The 11393-nt window shown below is 30.6% G+C and overlaps 2 protein-coding genes across 8 annotated transcripts in view; both read left to right on the forward strand.

Moving 5' to 3' along the window:
* Positions 1–311: 311 nt before the first annotated feature.
* FTSH9 (ATP-dependent zinc metalloprotease FTSH 8, chloroplastic-like) lies at positions 312–4136 on the forward strand. Of its 3 annotated transcripts, none has more exons than XM_006596973.4 (5): positions 312–477; positions 1248–2444; positions 2515–2828; positions 3015–3255; positions 3668–4136. In XM_006596973.4, the coding sequence occupies exons 2-5, from the start codon at positions 1266–1268 to the stop codon at positions 4004–4006; spliced, it is 2073 nt and encodes a 690-aa protein (XP_006597036.1). In that variant the 5' UTR covers positions 312–477; positions 1248–1265; the 3' UTR covers positions 4007–4136. The 3 variants fall into 3 exon arrangements, with proteins under 3 accessions (XP_006597036.1, XP_014622839.1, NP_001241188.1); XM_014767353.2 differs by having other exon boundaries at positions 313–531; NM_001254259.2 differs by lacking the exon at positions 312–477 and having other exon boundaries at positions 1246–2444; positions 3668–4046.
* Positions 4137–9730: 5594 nt separating this feature from the next.
* Positions 9731–11393, forward strand: part of LOC100796449 (potassium transporter 10) — a 9301-nt gene continuing 7638 nt past the window's right edge. Inside the window, exons 1-2 of one of the 5 annotated variants that reach the window (XM_003546350.5) lie at positions 9731–9959; positions 10687–10846. In XM_003546350.5, the coding sequence (XP_003546398.1) occupies positions 10724–10846 (123 nt within the window). In that variant the 5' untranslated portion in view covers positions 9731–9959; positions 10687–10723. Of the gene's footprint in view, positions 9960–10020; positions 10352–10378; positions 10560–10686; positions 10847–11393 lie in introns of those variants that run through there. The other 4 variants (XM_006597706.4, XM_041010058.1, XM_041010056.1 and 1 more) reach the window with 4 other exon arrangements.

Raw genomic sequence — 11393 nt, forward strand, 5'->3', positions numbered from 1 at the left:
CAATGGTCAATAAAACAAATTGTATTTATTTATAGAAAATTTAATTCTTAATCACGATTTTCAAAAAAGTTATAATTTTCGGATACAAAATTTCCCCCCCTACCAAACACCCCTAAATGTCAAGTTATGCTATATACTTTTCTTTTAAAATATTTTTCATATATTTAAAATTCATTAAAAAATTGGTAATTTAATTAAGTATTTGTTTTAGCGATGCAAAAAATACTACTACGTATTAATAATTTTTGATATGGGAAAAAAATCCAAAATCTCCTCCAAAAATATAAAGTAAAAATCTAGTTAGAGTTGCAGCAAGCAAATAAACACATTTCCCAGTCACATCCCACTTCTCTTTCATTCCACGCTGCTATCCCAAACCGAAACACGTCTCTTGCACCGAATAGCTTCTTCAACTATCTAACTTCTCTTCTTCTCTTTCACTTCCTTCATACTCTCTCTCAGATTCTTTGTTTTGAGGTATGTGGGTTCTTTTTCTTCTTCCCTCCACTTTTCACGGGTCTCGTAGTGCTGGTTTCTTCTTGTCTCCAACCTTAATTATAAATTTTATTTACTTCTTAGTTTTGTTAATAATTTGATTGTTGGAGTTGTGAATGGTGGACCCTTTGAGCCAAAGTGTTCATATTTGTCATTTGAAGTTAAAACTTTCCACCAATTGAACTGAAATTGCTTACAGTTTCTGAATTTGTCCGAAAAAGCTTGTACCAATTGCATATTTGTTCTTGTACGCATGTTTTATGTGAAGATATTTAGCTCTTGTTGATATATTTTATTTTATGTTATTTGCTTGTTAAATTATAATGAGCTTCTCCTGTTGAATAGTTTGATAGAAGAATAATTGACACAGGCTAATATGTTTTAAGGAGAAAAGCAATGAATTTATAGTTTAGGAGGTAATTTTCAACATGTTGGATATCTTACTCTTATGAATATATTCATATCAAATGTTGTACTCGAGATCTGAAATTGGCTTCTTGCATGATCTGTCCATCTGATCATTCTCCTGAATTTTTGTTCAATAGCTTGTTTCTTTTCATATCCAGAATTTCCTAAGGGCAAGATTTATGTAGATGAGTTTTTTTTATTGGTGTGTGTGGACTGAATTTACTTTGCTGATGTTGAAGACATTACTTGTTACTTGACAATCACAAGTGGTATTTATGCAATATGCCTTTTCCTGGTAATCATTGAAATAATCAGTGTTTAATAAATAATAATTCATATTTTAGGTTCTCTTCTTTATACGGATGGCAGCACCATTGGCATGTCTTGTTGGGAGTGGTTTATCTATACAGAGTAATAAATTAACTCTTGGCAAGGACGTCAATGGAAGATATCTCTTCTCATATCATAGGCTTTCAGCACAGAGTAAGGAGTCAAAGACAATATGCATAAAGGCATCCTTGGATCAAAGGAAGCATGAAGGGAGAAGAGGATTTCTGAAATTGTTGAATGTGGGAGTTGGCTTACCTGTATTATTAGGAGGTGGGAAAGCGTATGCTGATGAACAAGGACCTTCCTCCTCCAGAATGTCTTATTCCAGATTTCTTGAGTATTTGGATAAGGGTAGAGTTAAAAAAGTGGATCTGTTTGAGAATGGAACCTCGGCTGTTGTGGAGGCTGTTTCTCCTGAGTTGGGTAATAGGGTGCAGCGAGTGCGTGTTCAATTTCCTGGACTTAGCCAAGAGCTCCTTCAGAAATTCAGGGAAAAGAACATTGACTTTGCCGCTCATAATGGCCAAGAAGAGACAGGTTCTCCATTAGCTAACCTGATTGGGAACCTGGCTTTTCCTCTGATTTTGATTGGAGGATTGTTCCTTCTCTCGAGACGATCATCAGGAGGGATGGGAGGTCCCGGTGGGGGCTTTCCTCTTGCTTTTGGTCAATCTAAAGCCAAGTTTCAAATGGAGCCCAATACTGGAGTGACATTTGATGATGTTGCTGGAGTGGATGAAGCCAAGCAGGATTTTATGGAGGTGGTGGAATTTCTTAAGAAGCCTGAGAGGTTCACTGCTGTTGGGGCTCGCATACCAAAAGGTGTTCTTCTTGTTGGTCCTCCTGGAACTGGGAAGACACTTTTAGCAAAGGCTATTGCAGGTGAAGCAGGTGTCCCATTTTTCTCAATCTCAGGTTCTGAGTTTGTAGAGATGTTTGTTGGTGTTGGTGCTTCTCGAGTCCGCGATTTATTCAGGAAGGCCAAAGAGAATGCCCCATGCATTGTTTTTGTTGATGAAATTGATGCTGTTGGAAGGCAAAGAGGTACTGGAATTGGTGGAGGGAATGATGAAAGAGAACAGACCCTCAATCAACTTTTGACAGAAATGGATGGATTTGAGGGTAATACCGGTATCATTGTCATTGCAGCTACTAACAGGGTTGACATTCTTGATTCTGCATTGTTAAGGCCGGGACGATTTGATAGGCAGGTAAGATTATATTAGCAAATTCTTAATGCGTTTATTAACAAGCAAATCAGTGAACATAGTGCTTTTGCAGGTCACGGTTGATGTTCCAGATATACGAGGAAGGACTGAAATTTTAAAGGTTCATGGTAGCAATAAAAAGTTTGAAGCTGATGTTTCACTTGAGGTAATTGCTATGAGAACACCTGGTTTTAGTGGAGCAGATCTGGCAAACCTGCTGAACGAAGCTGCTATATTAGCTGGTCGTCGTGGAAAGACAGCAATTTCTTCCAAAGAGATTGATGATTCCATTGATAGGATTGTGGCTGGAATGGAAGGAACCGTAATGACAGATGGAAAGAGCAAAAGCTTAGTGGCATATCATGAAGTTGGGCATGCTATTTGCGGGTAAGCCAAAAATCAGTAAATGTGTACGATATGATGGCAATGGAAGCAAGGTGTTATTGCCTATATAAATTCATGTTACACTTGTATATAAAAGTAATCCAGAAAAAAACAATGGTTCTCATTCAGAAGCTGTTTTTTGTAAACAATTCCAAAAAGTTGTTCTTAAATACCTATCTGTACTTGCAGAACTTTGACTCCTGGTCATGATCCTGTACAAAAAGTAACCTTAGTTCCTCGTGGGCAAGCTCGGGGTCTTACTTGGTTCATTCCTGCTGATGACCCAACTCTTATCTCTAAACAACAACTCTTTGCAAGAATTGTTGGTGGACTTGGGGGCAGAGCAGCAGAGGAAGTTATTTTTGGTGAGCCTGAGGTTACAACTGGAGCAGCTGGTGATTTGCAGCAAATAACCAGTTTGGCCAAGCAGGTTGGTGTTCATGACTTTATTTTCTGTTTTAATGTATCACATTTCTCTTGTTCTCTTTCTTGCTATTCTGCTTTTGGCGGTGATGAATGCTAGCAGTGATTTAGACTCTACACAATTGGTAATGCTATCTGAATTTGGATATATTTTATCGGTGCATTCAGAATTTTATATTTTAGCTCAAATTAATTGGTGAGATCTGGAAAGAGGTCATGTCAAAAGATTTCTTTAATGCTTAAAACTAGAAATTTTTGTCTTTAACTGAAAGAATGTTTTTTTTTTCTTTTTTCAATTTTGAAGGATGAATTTTTAATACTCATTGTCAAAAGAATCTTTCTTATTTTCCTACCTTGCCCTTCTAATTACAACTTTGTCACACCTCTGCTTCTAATAAATGTAAATGATACTCTTGCAGATGGTAACCACATTTGGAATGTCTGATATTGGTCCTTGGTCACTCATGGACTCATCAGCTCAAAGTGATGTTATCATGAGAATGATGGCAAGAAACTCAATGTCAGAAAAGCTTGCTGAAGACATTGATGCTGCTGTCAAGAGACTCTCAGATGAAGCATATGAAATAGCATTGAGCCAAATAAGGAGCAACCGTGAGGCAATTGACAAAATTGTGGAAGTTCTATTGGAGAAGGAGACAATGTCTGGAGATGAATTCCGAGCTCTCCTGTCCGAGTTTGTTGAAATTCCTGCTGAAAATCGGGTCCCTCCTTCAACTCCCTCACCAGTTGTTGTTTGAATAGCCTATATGCCACTGCAATGTAGTGTAGCTCTCCACATACTGAATTTTTCTAAAATTGTAAAATATTTGTAATATACCCTTGACTCTTAATTTTAGTAATGACAAAAGATCCTAGCTTGCTTCTTTATTTCTTTTTTCTTGTGTTGGCAACAGAAAATGTATGTTTCTTCACAATTAGTACATAATGTAACCTTAGTGAATAGTAATGATATTAACACATTGTATCATTGTAACTATATGGTGAGATGCAATGTTTAGTTTGAGTATAAATGTAATGTTTTACACAAGTTCCCTCGTTTTAGGCTCCACAGTAAAGAATGCCATACTTAATAATCTTGTTGGATATCCATGTCACAAAATGGTGGTAAAGATAAGCTTGGGTACCATGATGATTGATGATTTCAAGTGATTAGGTTTATTCAAGTAAATAATTGAATGATTATCATCAAAGTCAAAAGTGTGGTAGCTGTGGTTTTTTCTGCCCCCTCCTCCAAAATGGTGGTAAATATAAGCTTAGGGTACCATGATGATATTTACAGTGATCAGGGTTTAATCAGTAAATATTTGAATGATTACCATCAAAATCAAAATGTGGGGTAGCTGTGATTTTTTTGGCCCCCTCCATAACACTTGGATTGATATAAGTGATGTTTCATGAATGGACAATGACACGAGCAATGTTAAGTGATGCACAAGTTTTAGATTGATCCCACATTGAAGTTTCATGATTGGACTAGGGGCAGAGCCAATGTTAGGTGATAGAGAGAATTTTTGGGAGGCATAAGCAAATTTTAGAAAGATCTAGTTAGTCAAGGGACTCACTCATTGGGATGCATAACACCTAGAAGGTGGGAAGGCAAGGTTGTCCATAGGATTTTGGCAGTTAGCACCTGTTAGGTGTGTAATAATTGGTTAGGGGAATGAACACCGTAATCTGAATCAACTTTTTAACACCGAAATCTCCTCTCTGATATTTAATGGAAATGATATATTTAGGTAAACTTATCCGAAAGTATTTTTAAGATAAGAAAATAAAATAAGAAAATAAAAAATTTAAAGTTAAAATTAACTCATGCATAAGTTATAAGCTAAGTTATAAAAATTCTCTTATATAACTTTTCTAAAATATGAGATTTTCTATATTTATGTATAATCTAATTTGAGTTTAGAGAATAGTTCATTTCACCTTTTTTTCTCCTCCTAAAAGTACTTCTGGAGTAAAATAAGTAATTTCTAATTAACAATTGAAATTGCTTGCTTCAACTACTTTAGAAAATAAAAAATCTTCAAATTTATCATTCGATTTACAAAGACGATTAGTTGAAATAAATTTAAGATTGATCATTCAATGATTATAATTAGTTCACTAATGCGGCATATATGTAATGCTATAGCTATGCTACAAATGTCTCAATTATACTTCTTTTTCATAGGAACATGGTATGCTTGATTAGGTAAAATACTCGTCCATTGTACTAATTTATTTAAATATAAAATTAATTATTATGTTAGAAATATTTTTTTTATTAATTTATAGGTAATGATATTTTTTTTTCTAGACAATATATTACTAAAACAACAATATGGATTGTCAAGATCTTGAAATTATAATAAAATATAATTCAAAGGAATTTAAATCGAGATAGTTTATTAAATATTTTATCACAGACTACATTCTTAATATAGGTTACACATTTGTAATCTTTCTCAACAATTTTCAACTCATTATTCTTAACATTCTGTCAAAAAAAAAAACTTTATTCTTAACAATGTAACCCATGATTAATTGTGTGTACGAACAAAAAAAATACAAATATACCTATAGTCAAGAGTGTCCTTGGATTACATGTAAAGGGCTTCAAAGTTAATCTTATTATTAATCAAGCAAGTTTTAACATGTTACTCTAACTTAAGGATTCATTTGTTTAATATTTTTAAAAAATAATTTTAAGAATGTATAAAAATTGATTTAACTTTTAAAAGATTGTATGTAAAATATAATTTTTTTGTTGAAAGAAAGTATATTTCACTAATTATTATAAAAAAAATTCACAGGAAAAGTGATTTTTCAGAATAGAAAGCTGAAGCAAATGCGAAATTTTTTTTTAAAAATATTTTTTAGATAAAGTTTATAAAAATTGACGAAAAAGAGTAAGTACTTCTTCAACATAAACTAAACTAAATACACAAATGCTTATTTAAGCATATACTATATTGAAAATTATCTAAACATGTTTAAAATTCATTCTATTAGTTTATTTAATATATTAAAGATATTTTAAGATATATATTATGTATGGATAACTTTATTTAATTATTTCAGAGAATAAAGCTCATTTTTATTTTATATATATATATATATTAAAATGATTAAATGATATATAAATTAAATTAATGACATACAACACAATTTTTAAATTGTATTACTGTGTATTTAAACACTTTATTTTAGAATAATTTTATGAATAAAGATTATTAAAATAATACTATTTTTATTCTACATTTAATTTTAAAATAAATATATTTATAATACTATACATAGAAATTAAGAAAAAATTATTATATATTTAATGATTTTTTTATATTAATATGTATTTAGAATTTAAAATTGTACTATATAGAGTAAACTTTTAGCATATTTTCAAAATATTAAATTTTATAATAATTATAGTTTTTAGTAATAAAATTAATAAATATGAAAAATAATTAATTTAATAAGTTTATTACATTTAATGAAGATATAATAAATATATTATATTTAATTTAATAAATATAGTATTTAATATATACCCAAAATTACTATATAAATTAAATACTAACCTTAAACATTGATATTTTATAATAGTTAATAATTATATATCTTTATATACATTAAACAACACCCTCACCCACAATAACATTGTTTTTATCCATAGAAAATGATATAAAAACTTGATCCACGACCACAGTTACCTCTTCCCTTACACTAATACTTTCTCCTTCCTTGGCAGAAATATTTTCCTCCACATCCATTGACAGAAAGTCAACAACTCGACCTCGACACCTTTATCACCTAACATGTAAATAACATTGATATTATAAAATGATATTTTTAAGTTGTGAATGTATTTTATTTATTTATTTATATGAATAATTTATTTTCAATTTTTGGATTTGCGTAGATGTAGATGGAGAAGGTGAGGGTGGAATTGGAGGAGAAGTAATAGATGCAAACAAGGAGGTTGACGGAGGTTATTGATGTAGGGATCAAGAAGAAGTTGAAAGCAAAGGAAGAATAGAATTGAAGATTGAGAAATTGAGTTGGGCTTTCGATTTTTTTTTTATTTTTTATGCTTTAGTGGATTTCGCGAGTTTAAAATCATTACAAAATAATGTATTTTAAAACATTATTTGTTAATAAATTTTTTGGGAGTTTAAAATTGGCATATATTGTATTTTTAAAATCGTTAGAAAACTTATTGTAAATCATGTTAATGGATATTTTTGAGTGTTAAAACAAACTATTTTCAAAGAGATCAAAAATATCACTTTTAAATTAGGGGACTAGAATGAAACTTAACCTAAATTTGAGGATAAAAAATATTTTCAAGTCAAATTTTTTTTTAAAAAAAATTTCCACCTAATTTAATATTTTCACGCATATGATGATGTGGACACCATTAATCATGTTAGCAGCAAGTGTAATGTCATTTATGATGAGAGACTAAAAAGAGTCGTTTCTAAAGTTTATTCAAGCCTTATTCAAAACTCTCGTACGTATGCCTTGTATTATTTTTTTATTAATGCATTTTTTAGTAAACATTTCTATGCTGAAAGGTTAAGTTAACATTGAAATAAAATATTTTTGTATTTATAAAATAATTTAATAATGAAATACGAGATTTTTTATATTAAAAATTTAAAATATAGCTCTTCTTTTTTAAAGAGGGTTGATGATCGCTCGTTTGGAAATGATTCCTGAAAGTTAGAGTTGATAAATGGTACATAGTATTCTTTTTTTTTTTTAACCGGAATAGTACATAGTATTTTACACACACAAGATATTTACAAATTATTAATGTCACATCTATAAAATTTGGGTTTGACCGTTTTAAATAATTAAGTTTAGTTTTTGAAGACGAACTTGTGTCATTTATAAAAAAAAAAGTGCTAATAATTAACACTCATTTGAATATTTCAATATAATTTTGTTGTGAGACCCACTAATACGAGTCTCACTTTCCTATCTATTATTTAATGAAATTAACATGAAATTTTCTCAATAAAAAAACATATTGTTTTTACTCACTTTTTTTGTTTGTTTAATTAATAGTTAAGCAAATGAAGAGTAGTTAACCAGATGAGATTAAACACTTAATCAATAACTCAACTTTTTTATGTTCTTTTTTTATCCACATAAATAAAAAAATAGACATAAGAAATTTACAAATTAACACACCCTCAACTAACTAAATTAAATATCTTAATTTTACATCTTTATATGTAAGATTAAGAATGTAAAATAAGTGTTTTTATCATAATTATTTTTGTATGACGTCTAAACTATTATTATTATTTTTATTTTGCTAATGAAATTTAGTACAACAGTTCGTAACTAACTCTTCTTTTATATAAATATATATGTATATATCATACCAGTCATTGATGAAAAAACAATTAGATCAGAGATGGATGAAGTCAACAGATCAATGATTCAGTTCATTTAACCCAAAAACCTAGTTAGCTAAAAAATCAACAGAATCGGTCCAAAACTAATAATGAACTAATTGGTCAATCATTCTATTTTTTATTAAACAAAAACATTTTGAAGACATTCTAATGTCAAATTGTGAAAGTCCATGTACGAAATTCATGTACAAATTATTATTATTAAACATTTTATTATTAATTTTTTTATTTTACAAAGAACACGCTGTTATTATTTTATATAAAATTAAAATTTTACTTAATTTAATTTCTTCTGATTTTATATTTGTTCATTATTTAATATAATACCTAATAAAAATTATGTTTAATTATTACCAAATCAACTATATATAATCAGATTAAGAAATCATAAATGAGTATTAATTTTTAAACAGTTTTACCAATAATGGTCTTGTAGGAATGCCTCTCATTTTATACGTTTATTAATCAAAAAGATAATTTTAAAAAACATATAAAAATTATTTAAAGAAAAATAACAATAGCCACGGTGAAATGACAGTAACACTTGAAATATCATATCATCGAAATGCCGCAATATTCATCAGACAGCACTAACTTTTGTTGGCGTCACCAATAAAAAGGTATGCTCACCCCGTCTCATTAATTTTGGTGTAAGAATAGAAAATTTGTTAAGAAAAAATATTATTTTAATTTTTTAATCTAACATAAAATATTTTTTTACATGTATTTCTTATAATTTTAATGAGATGGAATATAAAAATTAAAAATAAATTAATAAAAATAAGTTTAAGTTTATAAAATTAATATCCTTTTTTTATTAATTTTTCTTGATATATATAAATTGTTAAAAAGAAAAGAGAAGTAATAACAATGATAAAAACCAGATTGGAATCGAACTTATCGCATCCAGGTCCTTTTCATTTGAAGGAATAAGATTTCCACAAAAATAATAATGATAAAAACAATCCAAAGAAACACAAACAAGTGGCTGAGTGGGTCCCAGCCCCCTCTCTGTGTGTGCATAGCATGCTATTTCTCTCTCTTGGTCAGTGATTTTTTGTCTGTTCTACAAGACACTGACAGTGTTCAGCCTTAACGTTACCCTTTTTGTATTCTCTTCCTCACGAAGTAGAACTACCTTGTTTCTGTTCATGTTTATGTTTAGATACCTGATGAACCTGAGTTTGGCTTTTGGTTCTGTGGCTGACACCAATCTGCTAATACTGCTACTTTCTGAATACCCTTCTTTTGGTGTCAAGTACCAGATTTTGTGACAGTTGGGGTGAGCTGAGGATTGGTTTTCACCTTGTGCAATTCTTGAATTTGCAATTCTAGTTTTCAATTTTGAATTTGATATTATTATGAGTTGAACATTTTTCCAATCTTATCTGATTTTGCATTCAAAAAATGGATTCTGCTAAAAGTCTTTGCCTTGACCATTTTGAACCATTGTTTTGTATGAGTTAGGCTGAAAAGCAATAGAGTACAAAACTTAGGCGTGGTATCATGATTAGGTGCTTTTTGGTGCTGTTCTCCAATGAGAATTCGAGTTTCACCTTGGTAATGCAAACCTTAACTATCTGGATCACCTGATAGTCCAATTCTGATTGGAGAACACATTAAAAGTACTCATGGAACTGCATCTAAGTTTTGTCCTTGAAGGTTTTTGGTGATGTTAGTTATATTCTTCTTATCTTCTGTAGTCGGTTTTAATAAGCTTTGCTTTAGTTTGTTAAGGCTAGGCCAGAGTAGCCTTGTAGATTATATTTTGATTCTAGAAATTGGGTTTGTCAAATTTTTTTCTTTCTTCGAAGATGGCACGGTTGGTGATGGAACCACTCATTGAAATATTCAACTTTGCTTGCCTTTCCAGATTTTATATGTTAGTTTGGATCCTTGGTTTGAGTAGGCATGGATTTCGAAAGAGTTTACTTTCAACTTTTGTGTGTGTTTTGGTAACTAGTAACTACAGAATTTCACATTTTGTTACCGTGTTTCTTTTTTTTAAGGGTAGAGTAACTGCAGAAGTATTGAACTGTGCACTAAATGGCTTCAACTGGGTTTGATGAAGACGGTGATACCAGAGGCGGTATGTGGGTTTTGGAACAGAAGATTGACCAGCCAATGGATGAAGAAGCTGAAAGGCTAAAAAACATGTACAGAGAAAAAGTATGATGGAAATCCCCTTTGCATACATTCTCTTTCTCTTGATGAATTCAGTTTTGTTTATTTAGGAGACTGCAATTTATAAAATATCATATTCAATTAAAATGAAATTGTGATTAATGTAGCTATCCCTTAGTCTCCTTTTCCAGCCTACTACTCCTTGATTGTAGATATCATATTGCATATTGAATAACAAGGCATTCAGTGCTCAATTCATGCTTAGAATTATGAGTGTGGGATCTACAATTTTGATTTACCCCTTTTTCGCGTCAACTATTTTCCAGCACTTGATATCCTAACTTTTTAACATTAGTCCAGGACCAAGTCTCCAAAACGTTTAAGCTTTAGATAGAGGCAAGTGAAATTGTGAATGGTTTTATATCTTTAACAAAAGTCCTTTAATGAGAACCCTTTGAACTTGGAGTAAGGACAAGTGACAAGCCTCCTTACGCGGATTGTACTTAGCCCAGAATAGCAGGCTGCAGCTGCCGTCGTGAAAAGAAAAACGGGAATGCCTTTTTTTTTTTTTTTTTTTTTTTTTTTTTTTCTT

This window comes from Glycine max, chromosome 15 (assembly GCF_000004515.6).
Source record: "Glycine max cultivar Williams 82 chromosome 15, Glycine_max_v4.0, whole genome shotgun sequence".
NCBI classification, from domain to species: Eukaryota; Viridiplantae; Streptophyta; class Magnoliopsida; order Fabales; family Fabaceae; genus Glycine; species Glycine max.